The sequence below is a fragment of the Mustelus asterias genome, chromosome 7 (assembly GCF_964213995.1).
Source record: "Mustelus asterias chromosome 7, sMusAst1.hap1.1, whole genome shotgun sequence".
In the NCBI taxonomy this organism is placed as follows: domain Eukaryota; kingdom Metazoa; phylum Chordata; class Chondrichthyes; order Carcharhiniformes; family Triakidae; genus Mustelus; species Mustelus asterias.
Window position 1 is genome coordinate 132,225,262 of NC_135807.1, and position 21,133 is coordinate 132,246,394.

The following is a 21,133-nucleotide window of genomic DNA, read 5'->3' on the forward strand; positions in this document are numbered from 1 at the left end:
AAAATTACGTATCTCATTATGAGTGCCACAGTAAGATAATAGACAGTGAGTTAAAAGGTGGCAGCAATAAAGGAATCTCTAGCACTCTCGGAGGGCATGAGTGATTCTTGAACGGTACAGGTCGCCAAGGACATGTTTCTCATGGCTGATGAATATCTGATCAAATACAGTGTCGGGAAATTTGTGGGCTTGGCAAAATCTGTTGGGAGGACTGAATTTGTTTCAAATTGAGCTGGAAACGCCCGAATTTCCTGGTCTGATAGAGGCCCTTATCGACCTCAACTCATACAATATTGTGACGGCACTTTTGAGGTACTTAACCTCCGCGCTGACAGTGTCTTTTGTGAAGCTCCCTCCCACACGTTAGATTCCCCTCTGTGCAGCTAAGCAGTTCTGGCTGTTGCCCTCTGCACAGGGGGGGCGGGGGGGGGAGTACCTGAGCACGGTTATATATATATTTTAAAATGTTAGATATTAAAACAAACAGCTGACAGCACGCGTTCCAGAAAATACCCCCCCCCCCTCCCCACTCCATGGAAAGCAACTTATGGGGAATGGGTCAAATGCTTTAGACTGATCGGGAGCACCGAAAATTTATAAAGCCTTCTAATAAATCATAGCTATTGCATTTTGCTGCAGGAATCAATTATGCCTTTTTTTTGCAATATTTAATCAGTGTCACTTGTAGTTATTGTTTCGTCGAGAGAACAGCCGAGGATACAGTGAGTGCAAACTTGACCTCACAGAAGTGCAGGGCGTTCCACACTATAGTTAAATCACAAACTATAAAGTCATATTTTCGATCTCTCTCGATTTCATAACTGAATGTTTGGAAAATATCACGGAGGCTGCAATTCACCCTCTGCATACATCCATTAACCATTCCAACTTATCTCTGTGATTTAGCTCCTTACAACCTCCCAAAGTTAATTTATAGCTATTAGTTTCCTGCCTAGCATTTATTATTCATCATTCTAAATGCTATCAAAAAATATAGGGGTATTTCCCCGCTCCCCCTGAAAAAATATATTATTTTTTAAGCATCTAAAATTCATATATTTTCACGCCGAATAACCAGCAATTAACACATTCTCTTTTGCCAATGTTACAATTGCCCCCAGATTTTCAAAGGTGAAATAAACAGCCATTATGTAACACCAATAGTCAAGGCTACTATTAACCGACATCTAACGCATCACTTTTGTGGCAACTGCAATCTAATATGACAAACTTTTCTACGCGTACAATTTGTACACACGTTTGAAGCTCGCTTACATGACATATATCACTAAATACACACAAATAGCAATTATATTTACTAACCTATCAATCTGAAAGAAGAGTCAAAATAAGGGTCAATAAATCACAAACTCGTGGTCTTTGCACTTAAAGGTTCAAGTCAACAGAAATCCCCCAAAACAAATTGTGCAGAATGACACACAATACGGTTTAAATTATTTTAGTGGCGTTCTTTTAAACATATTTTTCCGGTTTTGCTCACACTGCCTACACTGTTGTGCATCTCTCGTCCTCCAATCTCTGATGGCTTCTGCCAACATCTCTTGGCGGCAAAATAAAAAAAATTAGTTTGTCCCTGTCTTATTTACAAACAGTCATTAAGTAAGTAAAATGCCAAGACTTCTGGCATTCCGGCGCGCAATCTCATTCTCTCGCTTGCAACTCCTAGCCCATGCTGCCGTTCCTGTTTCGGGTTCGGATGAACCCTGTTTACGTGTAATGATGAACTAGTGTGGGCAAGAGGGAGAGTGGATTGTACCCAGTGCACGTTACCCACCGAAACAGCTATTCCAGTGCTGAAGATTGTGTTAGGGGACCAAACTGAAAAGAGAGTATGCTTATTTCAGAAGCTCGCTTGCAATTTTCTTTCAATCCGTTTAAATACAAACCTGCTCAAATGAAATACTGTTAAAAGAAAATGCCCCAGAATGTATGCCCGGCAAATGAAATAATACTCAGAGGGAACTTCAAGTAATTACTACCCGGAAGCACCAAAGAAGATAGGTTTGTTATTAAGAAACTATGAGATGTTTTTTGTTTTAAAAATGACATAATTCAAGATTTTTTAAATATATAAAACTACAGAACTCTTTTTCCCCCCAAGACTGGAGCCAGCTGTGAATAACTGCCCGGCCTTTAATTAAGTAAGAGGGAAACTAATGTCTGTGTAACTTGAAAGTGAAATGCATGTTTTCTTGTAGTACAGTTTGAAAAATTTGTGATGAAGCACCTCTCCCGTCTGTTGAATAAATTAATTGTGTTTTTGTTTTAACTCTTCACGGTGGTGTGAATGCAGTGTGGAAAAAAAGAGAGGGGGATGAATCACTGCAGACAGAACTCCCGCTGCTAGACAGGAGGTGATAAATAGGGATATCCCACAGAGTTTTTAACAGCGCGGGGGTGAGGTGGGGAGGGGGGGGGGGAAGAATCCAGATTGAATGCCACATTCTTGGGTCTCTGCAGCTCAGAAGGCTGCCAGCAAAGCGGTGTACAGAGGAGGGCACTCTCGTTATGCTAACCTCCTCCCCCCCCCCCAACCCCCTCCCCTCTCCTCCCCTCCCTATCACCGACCTGCTACATTCATTATGATCCACTCAGTGACCCAAGATTCGGGATCTGTAACATAGAACCACCTGTGGTACAGCCTTGCAATAGGATTCAATTGGAACAGTCGCATTTTCCCGAGTGTTACAGCTACTCGCACTGCCGGGACGAGACAATTAGCCCTTTGTGTACACAACGCAGATTTGCAGAGGGCTACTACATTCCTGGTATGGTGCACTGCTCTGTACAATTCTGCAAGATGTACCATTCTGGGATTTTCTTGGAGTTCATTCCCAACGAATTTCGTGGAAGTTTAAAATAACTTGTTGCTCTTTTCTAGAATTTGTGGATGTGAGACAGGGGGCTATTGTATATACAACACAGAGTGCGTTGGCTATGAACTGCTAACAAGCATTATCGACACACCTAGTGGGTGGTCTTAAAGCCCTCCCCCCCAGCAAATGGTTTGATTAAGAAACTGGAGATTAAATTAAGGAAATACTTTTTCACTGTGCCACTGTGAGCCAGCCCATTAACAGAGCGCAGAACTTTATAGGAAACATTGAAGGGCTGGAGCCGTCACACACAAAAAAAACTTTCCTCTGCTGACAGTGGGATCGCCAAGTACTGTGCTAACAAATGGTATTTGCCTCTGCAACAATAGAGTTCTTGCTAGCTGGCTGGAGAAGCTGAGACGAATCTGACCACCACAAAAGAAGACACCCCTCAGCTTGCGACCATATATACCCTGGATCGTTACCTCTTCCCCCCCCTCCCCCCCCCCCCCCCCACACATACACACCCACCCCACTTCAAAAAGAAATGCCTTCCAATCATCAACAAGCACCCAAGGTTCCTCCACTGCACACAGCAAATGACACCGAAGAGGAATCATTAAATGCAACAGCATAATATCATAAAATGTGGTACAAAATGGAAAATTGGGTCGGTACCTGGCTGCTTTGAGATGGTTTCTGCACTGCTCTCCTCTCAAAGGCAGCAAATTCAATGCAAATCGACGGTATGATAGCGACCGTGTTGTTTTTGAAGGTCCCACCTCAGTGACGTGGTGGACAGGGAACTGACACACCAGAGAGACAGCTACATATTCAACTTTCTCAGTCCCCTCAATCACATCCCGTGGCCCCTGTTTTTTTTACACAGCTTTCACACCCAGCCATAACTCTCCCCCCTCTTTACTGTCATGTCAAGAAGACTCAACATTTTGCCAGCACACATTGACTTATGAGACACCCTTCATCCCTGACGTCACTTCCAGGTGATACAGTTTTGTGTCATAAGATTCTAACAGCAGGGAAGTGAATAGATAAAATAAATGAAATAAATCAACTTTTGAATCCCTCCATTCTTCTAGTACGGACCCCGACAGGTAACATATAGAGTTAAAGATTCCCTGAACTCAACAGATCCACTTGAAGAACATGCACCCCAAACACAAAGCAGAAATGAAAGTTTTGAGCCACATTTTTTCCCCTCTCTGATCAATGCTGATTGCCAATCGTTCTGCTCCAGTTTACAACAAAACAGCGTTCAGCACTTGGGGGGTTAAAAGAAACTAGCCTCGCGAAATTTTTCCCTACTTAAAGGTCTGTAAACACTTCTCTTCATCTAGATGGGCATGTGATAAGCTGTGGCATGTAAGAAACTCACTGGGATCTCTGTTTAACACTCAAATTCAGTGTTAACACTTAACAGAACAGTGGTAAGCTGCGCCGCCAAGGTCAACGGCACAGATGTACTAATTGTATTATGAGTTTGACATCTAGTGGCCACCTCTGGCAGGGCAAAGCAGGCAAAGGTTAAATCAGCAAGCTCTGTCAAAGCGCTTCTAACTACCCACCCTCAGGGATAACCCATCAGATGCTTGTTGGCACGCCATGCAATCCCACCTTTTCAGTGAGGCCACACAAAGGAAACTAATGTGTGACACTGGACAACAATGCGGCGCTAATAAAGAAAGGAAGCACAAAAGGTCAAAACAACCCCAGTTTTTTTTAATATATAAACGCCATGAATAAAACCAGCAACAAATTCCAACTACAATCAGACAAAATCGTTCCCCTCCCAATCCTGGAACTGTGTGCACCCTTCTCTGCTGTCAGCGATAGTCAAACTGATCTTTAATATTGAAGATTTAAATTGACACAAATCTAAACACCCTTTCCCACAATAAATGCCATAATTTATATATATATATTTAAAAATGGCTAAGATTTTGACTCTGTTGCCATCTACATAAAACGTTCAGCTCAGAAGGAGTTCAATAATACCATATCATCAAAACTTATACTGTGACCAAAACAAGCCAGTCTGCTCAATGTCTGAACAGAGGTAATACTCAGCAAAAATGTGAAGGTAACAGCAAAGAAAATGATACTAATAAAAATAAATTACTCCTAACAGCATCAGAAAGAATGAGACACTAAGTTGGACGATAAATGGTTACATATGCCAATCTCATACCGTTGGAACTGCTTAAATCCGCTCCATCTATCTGAAAGTGGCAGTACAAAAAAAAGGAATAGCCATGACAGTAAGAAAAGTTTTAAATTTTTTCAAAGAGACTGGAACTTTTTGATGCAAAAGTTCTGAAATAAAACCATTACTATGCAGCTACTTTGTGTTATGTGTAGGCCATCTCAACAGCTGGGAAATATAAGCCTCCTTTTAAGCTATCTGCATCAAGACCATTTTGTGATGAGTAGCTTGAGACAACAACAGACATTATTTACACAAGCTTTTTCCATCAAGTTGGGTTCTCTCAAAAACTGAGTTTCACCAACACCGACGGTTGATCTAAAACAATATTTGGAATGGTGTTAAATAAATCCTGGTTAATAAAATAACTTCACAAGATGGCCCTTACCTCAGACAGAAAATATCACAGCTACAACATTTAATTTCCTTGGCCTGTATATTCCACACTTTCTTCCCTGTACATTCTACGGACAGTGCTAAAAAGTCACGGCTGCAATATTTTCATCAGAGGATAAAATTATTTTGTGAAATATTTCATTTGAAATTTGTGATTGAGGAAGGAGGGCAATCAAATGATCAGTGCAGCATTCCAACGTCTTATTCTTAGTTGTAGGAAAATGACACCGCCTTACAGGATAATGCTACACAGCCATGCATTTACAGAATACAGTGTTCAGAAACAAATGCAACAATTCTGACAGAGCTGATAGCATCTAGTGCTAAAGATTATGATTTATTTTCAGAAGGCTAAAAACTTAACAGTTAATATTCATTGTCATGCCACCCTCACTACCCAAAGTGACTGATGTTGTAACAGTGGAACCGAAGTTTTTCTATATCTAAAGGTACAATTTACAAAGGTAATCTTATTGTTAAAAAGAAAATGGTTTTCTCTGCTATTTTCTTCCGACACTAACAAAATGAGCGATCTATAAACATCATTGCTTTACATGGGCAACACGGCACTCTTGTACAAATCTACCACAGTGCATGCATAAAATGAATTAAGGGTCATCCCTTTCCTCAAACAAATTGCGACACTAACCATCCCGCCATCTGTCACAATTTAAAATTAAATTATCTTTCGCGACCGTCTTCTGTAACGACAACTTAAAATTCCTGTTGTATTTTCAATTAACCAGTCGTTAACACAGCAGAAAAAAGAAATGCACAAGGCATTTCTAGCTGTGTGTACAGATTCAGTTAAAGCTCCTGGAAACTCAACTTGCTATCAGCAAACGGTTTTAATTTACCAGAGCACCAAGTGACAGAAGCAGAAATACAGTACTGTCCATTGATGCCTTTTACCAAGCCTATCAGCTATTGTACTAAATAGATTACTATCATTACAAATGACAGGTCATAATACTTCCCACAGAGCTATTTTTCTACAGTATTATCATTCAATTCTGCAAATATTAACACAAAACTGCACCCTGAGAGGAGTGTTTGTCTTTATTAAAGATAGTTTTTGAAGCATAAATCATTGAACAAGCTTAGCCGTGCAATGTATCTGGATGGAAAATGTTAGTGTGTCTCAGTGGCATGAGAAATTCTTATTTACATGGAACTCCTGTTTCTATCCAAGTCTTTCAGTTTCCCACTGTGTTATCAATCTTTAAACTAAGAGCTTGTCAACAAACAAGAGTTCGAAAGCAAACACATTTGGCACATTAAAGCCTGCAGAATTTATAAGTCAGTGCATTTAAATTGCTCATCTTTCATTCTGCAAGGATACATATCTCTAGTCGAAAACAGGTCTCAGTATGGACTAAGCAGAGGAAATCCCATTGTGAACTTCACGATCCCCATTATTTTTTTTGTCTCAAACTGCTGTAAATTGTGTCACAATAAGAATTATCACAGCATTCATTCCAAAGTATTTAAGAGTCCAAACCATGGAAAAATAATAATTTAATGACCCATTATTGAATTACCACAGACGGGGGGGGGGGAGAGGGGGGTAAAATAAAACCCAGTCAAAATGACAAAATGGAAATCTGACTGATAACACTATTCAGGGAAGTAGGGGGGGGGGGTGGAACTGCCATCCATACCTCTCTCTACCTCTGAACTCCACAATCAGTTGCTCTGTTGACTTCCAAATTGAAGATGGGTTAAAATCTGATTAAGCCACCGCGTTACACCACAACCCCAATCTGAATGTGTGAAAAACTAACCTAAAACTTCCCCCAGCAACCAATTACAACGTCTGCTTTAAAAAAACTCGTGGGGGGGGGGGGGGGGGGTGGATAAATGTAGACGGTGCAGTTACCCTTTACCAGTGCTGTAGCAATGACAACAAGTCAGGATTCCACAACTCAAACAATTCTGGTGGACCATGTTTTTACTGATGTCACCGGCGCACGGAAGTTTGTGGGTAAATATTTAACTACCATTACGAAATCTTTCTATTTTGCACAAGAATGCAGCAATACAAGAAAAATATGGATTGTTTCTGAAGGCCTCTCTCCTGTTTAAGTAGTAAATCTTTAGAAGCTCCTCAAATCGTTACATGGTTGCAACGGTGGCTTGTGAGAGCCAGTTTTATAGCCATTCAATAGATCACAATAATAAACGCCAAAAATTCCACACTGGGACGCAGTGTAGTCCTTTTGATTGTAAGCCTGTCCTCCTTTTTTCCCCCTGCAGAAAAAAATCCATTCAACCGACCATGTAGTCGTTGAGGACGATACAAAACAAACCAAGTGTGAGAAATCCTATGTGATGGAGTCAACAAAAAAACATTTCCATGACAAAAAGATACTTTGCACTTAATCTACCTTACCATATGCAAGCTTTTCTTTTACTTGCCCCCCTCCCTCCCATCCCTACCGCCACCCCGCCCCCCCCCCCCAACAAAAATACACATTTTTAAAAAAAATGTATTTTTGCCACGTTGAAATCTGGCCTGGGAGAAATCTTGACAAGATGAGAGCGGGGCCGCCAAATAAAATATATTACCACCCTCACCCTAAAAAAATATATAGAAGGCTGCTTTACTAATGTGCAGAAAAATCTGTAAAGTCACGTGAAGTTTTAACAGAATAGAAAATGTTTATTGTGTGCGACACGGCATTGGAATGAAGGTTTCTTTAGTGAGGATTTCTGAGCCAGAGAATGTTTTAGAGGATCAAATGGGCACACACACACACACAAGTTGCTGAGAAGCAACCCACTTTGACACGGATTAGAATTGCCTTTTCTTTTGGCTCTCCACCTCACTTTCTGTCTGGATTATTATCCAGCCTCAGAGGGGAAAGGCTGCAGATACCGTATGTGTAATCTTGATAACTATATCTATGTATGTATATACTATATATATATATATATTATTACCACTACCCACACGATGGTCAGAGTGCGGGGGAGATGAACTCTTGACCACAATGCGGGTTTTTCTCCCACCCCTTCACTGGACATGCAAAGCCGCTTCGACAGTTTAACTCTCTACCCTTTTTTTATATAAACTGGGGCGGGGAGGGGGAAACCATCGCTCCCTGTCACGTTTTAAAAAGAAACAGGACATCTCGGCTTGCAGAGAAGCAAATGGTGCAGCAAGTCGAATAAGCAAAGCAGTCATGCAAACAACAGTCCCTTTCGACTTACAAATACTCAGCTAAAAAAAATGAACACTGCTCTTTTGATTATTTTAGAATTAAAAAATAACTTGCAAATATTCGATTTTTTAGGGGGGGAGGTGGTTGTGGCAGGCAGTGAAATGTGATGCTGACTGGATTTAAGGGTCTTAGACTTCCTCCCCACCTCCTCTGTCCCTGTCAAATATATTATATTTATATATATGTATGTGTGTGTATGTATTTAGTTTATTGCACTGGGCAGATTTCAAATTCGATGCTTTTATCTTGGAAGAAATTTTGGAGCTAGGGGTGCAGGAATGAAGTGAGAAATTAAAGATGGCTGGCAGGTCCAGCTAGGAGCTCGGCGTCTTGGCTTGTATTTATTTTAGACTCAACAACAGACACACACACCAGCAGCCCCACACTGACCCTTCAACCCAACTCCTTCCCCACCCGCCACTGGCCTTCCTTAACCCAAAATTGAACCTCTCAAATTAAACAAATTTCTTTTTTTTTTAAAGAAAACTAAACTCCCCCCTCCCCACCACCACCACCCACCCACACTTACACCACACACACCCCTCCTCTACCCGTCCACCAACCTTCTCTGTAAACTTCTGCCAAAGTCGAACTAGGATGCCCCTTTGCTGATCAGACACACTCTTTCTATTTTAACACACACTCTCCCTCATTCTCTTGACTATCAAACAGTCCCAAGTTACAAGATCCGGTATTCTGCCACTAAATAATCTTGGGAGAAAGAAAAGGATTTACCAACCAGTGGTGTGTGTTATCTAAAACACTCGAACTGGAAGGTTTCTCAGAGACAGGCAGCTGGGGGAAAGGAGAGAGGTGTGGGGAGGGGGGTAGGGTGTGTATGTGTGTGTGTGGGGGGGGGGGGGGGGGGAGGGAGGCTGTTTGTTGGGGCTGGCTATGTGTGCTTGGATGCGTTGTGTGTAGGGGGTTGATTTCCAGCCCCCCGCCCCCGCACTTCCCCGAGTCCAGCTTCTTGCAGCCCCGGTCACAACTCTCACTTGTGTGGGGGCAAGAGAGAGGCAGGCAGGGAAGGCAACTGGGTGGAACCCACGCCTTCAAACACACACACACACATCTCTCCAAAAAGAAAATATAATCAGCATCTCAACTATTTTTTCTCCCCCTCAGAAAAAAAAGAGGAAAAAACGGCGGAAAATAGGAGTGGAATATAACGCACTCATCCAGCCGTATCACTTTCTGAAACTAACCAACACTCGTGAAAGTACTGTTAGACTGCGCCGCTCACTCCGTGAGCAGTCTTCTAAAATCTCTGGCAAATGCTGCATTTTCCCCAATGTTGCACTTTCCGGCTGAAGTCCACATTAGGAGGGGGAGGGAGGGAAGGAGGAAGGGGGGGATGGAAGAGAGTGAGGAAGAGTGAGGTTTTATCTGTGCCAACATTACACAAGAGTTTGCAAGTCAACCCTTTTTTAAAAAAATACAATTCTTTTAAAGGAAAGATCTCCCCTTTTGCCTTAACATCACCATCATCTCAACACACAGACACACACACACACACAATCTTATCCTGTGAAATTGGGAAGGGGGGTGAAATGGGGAAGAGGGGAAGAAGAGGAGGAGGGGGAGAGAGGAGGGCTAGATAATAAAGCAAAAGAGGGTTTTTTTCCCAAAAAGGGGAGGGAGAGAGAGAGGAGGAGGAGGAGAAAAGGGGAGGAAAGAAAAAAAGAAAAAAAAGAGAAAAAAAGAAGAAATCGCAATAAGGATAAGTGAGGGGGGTAAACTGGGGAATGAAATAAGCAAAAAACAAGGCAGACTTACAATTTTGCGAAACTATTGCCACTGCTTCTTCGTCCGACTTGAGATGCTGGGGCTTCGCTTGCTTGCGGCGCGACATGGTGGAGGCGGCAGATACATCAGCAACAAATAAAAAAATAATGTTTTTTTTCGCAAATAGCCGAGTTGCAAAATTACGGAAATTAGCCGGGCAGGAGCGGCGCAAATGCGCATGTCAGTATATAATTATGATTATCAATAATGCATTGCGATTAATCATCACCACATCTGACAGCCCATTGGCTCCTGTCCAGAGGGGGGAGACACTTTGAGAGTATTCAAATTAGAAACAAGAGAGAGAGAGAGAGACAGAGAGAGAGAGAGAGACACACACACACACACACAGAAATCAACTCACTGATCAATTACTCTGCACACTCTCTCATTGCAACCACCTCCCCTTGTTCCTGAACACTTCATATGTGTCTGTGGCCAACACCAAGACACACCACCCCCCCCCTTCCCAAAGAGAAAAATACACGCCCTCCCCCAGAGAAAAATATACCCCTTACCCAAGGAGAAAAATATACCCCTTACCCAAGGGGAAAAATATACCCCTTACCCAAGGAGAAAAGTATATCCCTTACCCAAGGGGAAAAATATACCCCTTACCCAAGGGGAAAAATATACCCCTTACCCAAGGAGAAAAGTATATCCCTTACCCAAGGGGAAAAATATACCCCTTACCCAAGGGGAAAAATATACCCCTTACCTAAGGAGAAAAATATACCCCTTACCCAAGAAGAAAAGTACACCCCTTACCCAAGGGGAAAAATATACCCCTTACCCAAGGGGAAAATATACCCCTTACCCAAGGAGAAAAATATACACTCTCACCAAGAAGAAAAATACGCACCCACCCACCCCCCAAAATATATTGCTACAAAAAGAGCAAGAATAAATAAATTGCCACACTTTCTACTGCAGCCAAACTCTCCCTCTCTCCAGAATGACACTTTCTTCTTCTCTTCTTGTAGAAAGTCTCCTCATCTCTTTCCCATTCATGTCAATCTCCAAGACAATGTTGCACCGTCTTGTCTTGATGGAGAGTGAGTGGAGTGGGGTGGGAACACACACACACAAACACACACACAACACACAAAAATAGCTGGGCAGTCACTTTTTAGTTTTGTAAAGGATATTTTTTTCCTCCCTTTTCTCCAAATGCACCCACACAACAATAAAGTTTTCCCTCGCTCTCTGTGTCTGTGCTGTGTTTATGAGGTGTGTGTGTGTTCAGAGGAGGAGGAGAGGGTGGTGTGTGTGTGTGAGAGAGAGAGAGAGAGAGGGAGAGAGAGGTAAGAGACCAGAGTTATCAGCGACAGACCACCGAGGAACGGCGAGCTGGACGGAGGAAGGTGCGAGTCACGTCTCCTTGTAGCCGGTTCTCCCTCCAACACGTCCGGTGCCTCGAAAAAATAAAAGCGGTGGCTGCCTTTGAGAGAGCCGGACCGGGGCGGGGGGAGGTTCAGCCGATGTCTTCCCTTACTGTCGAGTGCAATGGCAAAAAAAATAGCGACAAAAATCCTCCCAGCAACAGCGACCAACCTCCCCCCTCCCTACACACTATTAGCGAATATCTAACGTAGTCAAAATAACGCTTGCTTTGGTATCTTAGTCCTTGGGAAAAGTTGTCCGCGGGTTTGAAGGCAGCACTTACGGTTACTTATCCCCCACCCCCTCCGTTGAATTTGGAGGAGATTTGACGGTAAGAGGTGCGGGTATTATATGTAATGAGTGTCCTTGCGTGTCTCCCTATGTGAGTGCGTTTAGAATTGTGGCCCAGCCAACAAGTTGGAGCTTTTTTTTCTCTCCACAAGGCACAACAAACATTACGACATGCCGCCGCTAGGATGTACCAGATACTGTAGTTACTATCAGCAAACTATTCCGAATCATCAGCACCGCTGCTCGCTTCGCTCTCCCTCATTCTCTCTCTCTATACACACATCACTCTCTCAATTCCCCTTTATTTTCGGACTTCCATTAAGTGTCCACATTTTTGAAATATTATCTTTGTGTGTGTGTGTTTGCTCCCCCTTATTGTCTCTCATTTCTTCCATTTCATCGTTAACCTGCAAAGAGAGAGAGAGAGAGAAATACAATTTCTATTTGCGTGCTGGACCGCTTAACTGGATGGATGGAGTGGGGGAGAGGGATGGATGGATGGATAAATGAATGAATGAATGCATGAATGAATGAATTGGGAAGAGAAGGGATGGATGAAATGGGGGGGGGGGGGGAGGAGGAATGGATGGATGGATGGAGTGGGGAAGAAGGGATGGATGGATGAGGTGGGGGGAGGACGGATGGATGGATGAATGAAATGGGGGGAGGAGGGATGAATGGATGGAGTGCGGGAGAAGGGATAGATGGATGGATGGAGTGGGGGATAAGAGATGGATGGATGGAGTGGGGGGATAAGGGATGGATGATGGATGGATGGAGTGGGGGATAACGGATGGATGGATGATGGATGGAGTGGGGGATAAGGGATGGATGGATGGAGTGGGGGATAAGGGATAGATGGACGGATGGATGGATGGAGTGCGGGATAAGGGATGGATGGATGGATTAGATGGATGGATGGATGAAATGGGGGGAGCAGGGATGGGTTGATGGGTGGAGGGGGAGGCTAATTGTGTTAACACACTTTCATCAAGAAACATTTGTTTTGATTTTCTCCCTTCTGCTTTTAGGCATGAAATATTATTACAATGCGATCACAACAATAAACACTTGTTGAACTTTAACATTGACACCGACTCTACCGTTTTGCGGCATGCGGTGAGAATGCACTTTGTAATATTTCTGCTGCTTTCACCGAGCGGTGAAACTAGAGGCAGAGAGACGGAGACGAAGGGTTGGTTGCATGCATCTCGTTCAACCCGAAAACTCAGCGTCGCTAATATTTCAGGCGAGGGGCTCCCAGCTTGGTCATTTTATTGCATTCAGTGTACGCATTTAAAGAACGCTCTCTGTAACAGGTTATGCCTTAAAATGCTTCGTTGGACACGAATTACAGAACCCTGAAATAACCGCAGGAAAGGAACCGATGAATTTGCAATCACTCTGAGTCAATGAGAGAAATCCCGCACCTTTTTATTAAAAAATAAATGCATAATTTCTTGCACTTAATAAGCAATTCATTCTCCAAAGATGAAGAGGTGTTTGCAACGCTGTGACCGGGGGACCCAGCGGTGATTTGTAAACTATGTTAACCAACTGTGTAGCCATATGGTCCTGCGCGAATTAGGGCAAAAGTATTTGAATATATGGTAAATAAATTTGCACCATTCGTTAACCTGAAACTAGGGCCGCTGTTTATCCCCCATATCCTCTGGTCTCTGAAGCCTCACACTGAAGATCCGCTGCTACACATGAAACGCATCTATTTTTTATTCTTTACAGGGATTTAATTAACTCTTAAAAGACAATTATTTGTGGAACGGTGGAATCTATCGAAATGCTAAGGTGGTCACGGCGGAATATTGCCATCAAAACTTCTATATATATATATAAAGAGAACGAATTCACGGCACAAATGTGTTTTATTTTCTTGCTTGCTGGAGATGTCTGTGTATCTTGAGAACCTTACGTGTAATATGTGAAATCTTAGCTGTCCATCGCTGGGATATTAATGCCAACCTCAAGAGCGTTCCATTTCAATTTTCAAATTACGAAAAGGTTCGCTGTTCCCTTGGGAATGGGGGGCAGGGGGAGGGGGGGATTGGAGAATTTATTAAAAATGAGTGGAGTTTCTACACTGAAACTTGATGAATCTTCCCGCTTCAATGTCTTAATCCGCAATGTCCGCGCCCTATGTTTTAATAAAAAGACACCGAATTCGCGATTAAATCTTTCCACCACTGATATCGAGTGTTGGAAGGCAAGTTTGAAAATAGGCTTTTGCTTTGCGTGTGACTCTTAAAGTTAAAGGTGGGGTGGGATGGGGGGAGAGATTGAAACAGCAATGCTTTATAGTCTAGGAATACACAGTCGCGCGTCAGGTTGGGGGAAGTATTGGACAGGTTAAATTATCAGGCACTGTACTTTGTACCTTCGCAAGACCACAAAACTAATAGTGCTTGGGTCAGTTAATGCTTACATGAGCTAAATCATACGCTGAGTGTTTTTTTTGAACTGATTTATATGAAAACAATGGATCAATTTCAAAAGGTGGGTGAGGGCGCAGGAATCGTTGGGTCAGCAACTATCTACGCAGGTTCCGAAAGATATCCCTTCGCTCTTGCACACTGCTGCGTTTTGTACCATAACTTTTAACCCCCCCCCCCTCCCTCCCCCACAAAAAAAATCCCCGCACATAAATGTCAACCAGTTTTCAGACATTCGGATGGTTAGACCACGGGAGATGGTGAAATTGCCCCCCTCCCCTGCCCCCATCCCCCTTCTTGAATACAGGTCACATTTTCTGAGGGATGGAATGGGGGTGGTGGGGGTCACAAGGCTGGTGTGCTTTTGTGTGAAATATTAGCCAAATGAGCGACAATTAATTGCATGGATGCTCAGGTTCACACCCCCCCCCCCCTCTCCGTTACACGGGGACAGTTATTAGCATACCGACAATACATATTGTTATTACACCGACGGATAATTGATAGCACGGTCTGTCATTCTCCTGCTCTCGCAATGATACGTGTTTACATCAAGTGGGAAATCTCAGTTTACCCCTAAACACGGCCAAAATCAAATAGCCTGTCAAACATCAATTGTATTCATTATTTTTTCTCTCTCTTTTTCCCTTATTGCTTATTGAGACTCTTTTCATAGCTTTTCTTTCAATCCCCTACGATGAGACTGATGCTTATAGTTCCATCCAGTAGGTTATTATTAGCCCAGCTTATAGAATCCAACTCGGCCAGAGAGAGGGAAAAAAATCAGCTATTGATAATTGCAAGAACCATACACAGCTACTGTATCGATCGGCGTGTGCCTTATTCCCCTGGTGTGCGAGAGATAAGAAGACACACTATTTAGTAGAATATAATTTCTTTGGACCTATCTGCTTGGCACAGACTTATGATGAATAGCTGGTGTGGCTACAGTGCTTTATCAGGAGACTTACTCCTATTCTGACCCCCCCTTCCAAAAACTCCACGATCCCAACATTATCAATATCATTACAAAAAGCACCCGAAATACAGATGCACTCCAGATTAAAGTGCTGCTTTATTATCTGACCAACTCATCTTTATTGGTCGATGATGGGGGGGCTTTTTGTTTTTGAAAGGGGGGAGAAGAGAGAGAGAGAAAGGAACAAAAAATAAAACTGTCATTTCAACTTTATTTTGCCCCAAAAAAGCCCCATTCAAATCCGCAGCGGGAAAAGATGCAGTTAGCAAACTTATTGATTACTTTTTCCTCCAACCATTGAGTAAAGAGGACAACAAGAAGCACTCGACGTGCTGTCACAGGCGATTGGAATATTTTTCCCTTCTCTCTTTCTCTCTCACACTTTAAACTGAAATGTTCGCTTTTCCCCCCCAACTTAAACGAGTTTTGGTAGATTTGAATCTTGGTTTGGGAAAAGGACCCTGCTTTAGGCTTTTGAAAAACAGCTAAAAAATCAAAGATATAATTTTTCTAATGGCGTAAAAAAATGTATATATCGAAATCCCGCCTTGTATCCGCAGGGATAGACTTATTTTCAAACCACGGGTGTTTTATGTTGAATCTATCAGCACTTACTGTATTGTGTGAAATTGGGAGGGTAATTCATTAACAATCTCCATTGAAAGCAACGATGGTTGGGGGAGGGGGGGTGTTTAATTACAAATGTTCACCCGGTAAAGACTATCCTTACAATGAGTTAAGATGACCATGTCACTTCTGCCGACGAGTGGAAACTTCAATTCTTCCCTGCAGCACAATCGGCAAAATGTAATAACGCGAATTGGAATTGTCGCTGAGTTTGTAACCAAGGGGAAAATCGCTCCTCCACCCCCCCACCTCCTCTCCCCCCAACGATTCCAGCCACCACTATCGCGACAACTTTTCTAAATATTGCACCTGGCTTTTAGAAAAAAAGTTTCCGCCATTCATTCAAAAAAAACCTTCCCACTCTTAATCGTGATTTTATTTGTAGTTTAAAATTCAGCAGCACGCCACTTTTTAGTTAAGCATTAATGCCACCCCCCCACCGCAATTCCACAACAACTTAGTGAAAGAAAGTCTATCCTTTGTGTTACTGTACTTTGCACCGCTTTGAAGAACGCGCAAAAAAAATAATTTCAGGGGGGGAAAATGTGTGTGTCTCTCTCTCTGGAAGTGGTCTGTAATCCCCAAACAAACAGTCTGAAGAATATAGACCACTGGTCAGATTCGGAGAACATTCATTTTTCTTTTACTGCCAATAATGCTCCAACCGAGTTGTATTGAATATCACATCTTGTGCGTGCGAGCATTTATTAAAATGGGCATGTTGTTATGTTCCTGTCTTTATTTCAGGAAATTTCGGCGTTATTTTCCCTTTCCATTTCCTCGGCTCCCTGTGTGTGTGTGTTTTTTTGTTTTTGTAAGCCACTGAGTTCTGAATGTCCTAATTACGTTTGTTTCCTTGATGTTCGTTAGTTGGACTGCAGCTAGGACACCGAGGAGGCAAATCTGTCTGTTCTTCTTGCAAAGGCACTCCTTGAACTGCGATGCCAGGGGAAGAGCAACGCTTACCAAACGCTCAGAAGTGTTCCAAGTGATGCATCAAACAAGGGGTTCGTATACACGTGTGGCAGTCTGATCTAATGCGTTAACTGTATGCGAATGAAAGCGATCATAAGGTTGTACACGCAGCCTCAACTATGATAGCCCAAGATAGGGAACTAGGGCAAGCAACCGCTAAGTTAGAGACAAAAGGATGTGATGATACTCTTTATCAAGAAAGGTCACATTTGGAACGTACATCAATCTCTCACAATCTATTCAGCAGACACTACAAACACCTACCACTCTGATTCCGGATAGATGCACTGCAAACATAATAGATGGTTCTCTCGAACAAGGTATAAACTTTCTGTAGTTGCAGTTGTCCAGGCAAGAAGGTAGAAAGAAAAAGCAAAACATAAGAAATGGGAACATTGCATGAACAGGCTGCTTGCATTTGAAATTATTTTTTTAAGTTAAAATCTCATATTCATTGAAACACTATTTTCATTGCTAAATTGCTGATAAGTTGCAAACTATTTTCATAGCATTTGAGTCGGACACAAATTGTATAGGCCTCCCCTTTCATTCCCTGTCAACATTTTAAAATCTATTAATTTATCCAGTAAAACATATCAACATGTTCCGGTTAATTAGTATTTTTACTTAGGCATAAAATGTTTGATGACAGGTAACTTTTCAGTCATCTGTAAACAGTGGAGTGCTTTAGATTTAATACAGATAATGAAATTAGATATTTGTTAGGTTCAGAGTTGCAAATTATATTGAATTGCAGGCAATTAAGAGTGATGAAATTGGGACTCAGTTAACTGAGCATCGTTTTTGCATTTGTATAGGGCGAGCTAGAAAATTCACTCACAAAAAACCTATCTGAAGCCTCAATCTCTCTAACTCTCTTACAGCTCTCAGTTAGCCTCCCCCCTCCCCCTCACAAAAAAGTTCTTAGCTTATTAGACTGAAACATTGTTGAAAAAAACGTAATGGTAAATTAAAATGTGGAATACACTTTTAAAAAATCACTCAAAGATTAGACGTGAGCTTGAAAATCAATTAATTTAGCCTAAAAATGCAAAAATAAGCAACATTTTACTGCCTGTAATGCTGCTTAACTCACATGGAAAATATGAAAGGAAAAAAAAACATGTTTGACCTTCGTAACTTGCCAACACAAGTGACTAAAAGTGATTCACCCAAACTAATAGTTGAATCAGGTTGATGGTTGGCATTCTCCTTTTTGTATGTACAGCATTTATATTTCAGCATATCAGACCATCTTTGTCACTTTTGTATTAATGCATTTTTACATGTAACAACTGAGGGTTCATTCAACACAAGGGGAGGCAAGGGTCACCTTTGTGAATAAGGACAATTGCAGTTTGAAGGGGGGGGTGAATAGTGTAAAATTGATTGTGAACATGAACCAGTAATAGGAAATATTTTGTTACTTGACTTTGGGCAACTGTTGCTGAAATTCATTTCGTTGTCAGTCGATAGAATTGCTGTGGTTTGCAACGCCACCATTTTGGTTGCAAGCAAAAGATATATTTGCCTTGCTTTCAATTAATTATTTAAAGTATTTAACAAATTCCTTCGCTCTTTTGTATCTCTGCCTGCGCTTGCATTGAGAGCGCTAGCTGGTTGTGGCAGAGAGCTTGTCACAGGCAGTTGCCACTCAGTGAAGTTTTACAAACATTCTTTCATTATTCATGCATGCTGTGCTTTATTACATACACCAGGTGTGAGCTCTGTACACTCCACTACACACAGGCAGTTAAAAAAGGTCAAATGTCACTGTTGGGGTAATAACAATAAAAAACCTCAACAGCAGAGGTGTGTTGTCATGTGATTGACCACATGTTTGTCACACAAATATTATCAAACACTACTTATGTTGTTGACAAAGATTAAAAATGTCCACTTTGACCAGCGTCGTACTGCAATGTGAAGATGCTCCGTTAAGACAGCAACAAGGCCAGATCACCAGCAAAATGGTTAAATTTAAACCTCCTTCCCACCTTTGAAATTATTACCATAATGCCCTTAAGACTTTTTTTTAAGGTCAAGTGACCACAATGTTGATAAAGTGCGTTCTGCATGTCTCCAAACCAATTAAAAGCTTTAGGAGTGTCTTGTTTTTATTTCCAGTTCAATCCTTTCTAGCTCCTAACATTCTCCTTCATTTTACATTAAACAAAGGGTTGCATGCAGCAAAGGTGGAAGATAATTGAACTGGACTTAGGCAGTGGAGTGATAGAGATACGGGTTGGGATATTTTTTTAGGGTGAAAAAATTTTTCCTTTATTTATTCTGAGGAAACTTCTTTTACAGCAGCAAAATATAAAGCAGCCAAGCTTCAGACTTCATTTTGGTGAATGTTTTCAGTGCATGACCACACAGTCCACAAAATCTGAACCGTATTGAAACCACCTTTAGCCAATGTTGGTAAAGGCGCTACAACTGATCAATGTTTTGGAGCAAATATAACGATGCATTTCCATGGAATCGCCCAAGTTTGAACTTTTCTTAATGTCACTTCCTAGCTGTCTTAAATTCGCCACCTTTTAAACTCAATAATTTTGCATTCCTAAAATTACGTTGAAAATGAATATTTAGTCACTCAAAAACAAATTAATCATCTTCATGAAAAATCCCCATGCACTCTTAAACCAAAGTAACCTGATGTACAATTACTCGCCTGTCATTAAATAATTCAAACTTTATGTCACAGATAATTCAGGCGGAAAACGAAAGCGTATTTTGTTGACCTAACGACAGTGCAGATTTTTATTTCAGTAAATAAATCATATGTGCACGACTTTGCGTCAGACTTTTCCAAAAGCTGAGCATGATTTTGCTCAAAGCCACTGAATGAACTCCGCCATTACTTTTACTGTAATAATTAGCCAGCATTTGCGAATGTGTTATGCTTCTCCTGTCGGCATGTTAAACTGAAACGCGGTTGACTTCTTGAATATCGTCATGTTATGTTCCTTAGTAATCTCGATAAAGCCCCATTACAAGTCCCTTTTTTTAAAAAAAGAGTGTGGCGAAGATCACATTCCATCTCTGAAATAACATTTTAATAGACAAAGACAGTTCTCTGCTCCCGACTCTGCACAGTTCTGCCCTTGGGTTTGAAGTCCTTGCTTGTGATGAATACGATCATTCATAGCAGTTCAGTTGTTCTTTCACTTGTGCTGTGATAATTTGAAATTATTACTGTAATCGCCTTTAAAACTAAGTCATAATGTCAGGCGATCACAACATTGATAAATTGGATTACACTTGTCTTTTGAGTATTTTAATATTTTAACTGATTTTTTTTTGGTGCTTATTTTAACCAGATTCCTTTCTCATGTTCAACATTTGCCGTCGTTTGACATTAAATAAATGTACGCTTTCAGGTGGGAAGATGCTCCTTAATATCACTTCCTACCTACAAAAATAAGTCTTCTGTACTAATACTCAAAAATTTTGTTTTTATCAATATGTCATGGGTTGAGCAAATCCTTACTCGCATATTACCCTAACCATTCTATTCCAGTGTGGTCCCAGAACTGTTGCTATTTTGAAGGATAATAGTCCATGGGGTCAGTCGAGAGTTAAACCTGTCTGGTTTAATGGCAGTTTCACAGAGATTTTATCTGCAATGTACACAAAAGCCATTTCTTAAAGACATTATTTTTTAGATCATAAAAAAACAACAAATTGTCGATGTGTAAAATGTCACTGTGGAGTAGAGATGCGACTGTTTAACTTGGAAAGGGGAAAGGGAAGACTCTCAGTAAGAGAGGCCGGGAAGTTTCAGGCAGCGCTGAGTTCCCTGATCTCACTGGGGTGAGAGTAGTCGGTCGGGTTGTTACAATCAGCTTCAACACCCTGGGCTACAAGGAAGAAATAAACAGCGAGGATCCCAATTCCCATTGACTTACTTTCAATGCAAAGGCGCAAGGTTTGTTCATCAGATAAGAGCAGAGTATGGC

The 21,133-nt window shown here is 41.6% G+C and overlaps 1 protein-coding gene and 1 long non-coding RNA gene across 9 annotated transcripts in view; one reads left to right on the plus strand and one right to left on the minus strand.

Annotated features, from left to right (window-relative positions):
• LOC144495956 (sal-like protein 3) overlaps positions 1–10,659 on the minus strand; it is a 76,942-nt gene extending 66,283 nt beyond the window's left edge. For 6 of the 8 annotated variants that reach the window (XM_078216855.1, XM_078216852.1, XM_078216849.1 and 3 more), the window contains exon 1: positions 10,458–10,659. In XM_078216855.1, the coding sequence (XP_078072981.1) occupies positions 10,458–10,533 (76 nt within the window). In that variant the 5' untranslated portion in view covers positions 10,534–10,659. Of the gene's footprint in view, positions 1–2,651; positions 2,771–3,515; positions 3,758–10,457 lie in introns of those variants that run through there. The other 2 variants (XM_078216850.1, XM_078216851.1) reach the window with 2 other exon arrangements.
• Positions 10,660–11,787: 1,128 nt separating this feature from the next.
• LOC144495958 (uncharacterized) overlaps positions 11,788–21,133 on the plus strand; it is a 76,293-nt gene continuing 66,947 nt past the window's right edge. Inside the window, exons 1-2 of the long non-coding RNA XR_013498366.1 lie at positions 11,788–11,830; positions 17,064–17,200. This is a non-coding gene — a long non-coding RNA (uncharacterized LOC144495958). The remainder of the gene's footprint in view (positions 11,831–17,063; positions 17,201–21,133) is intronic.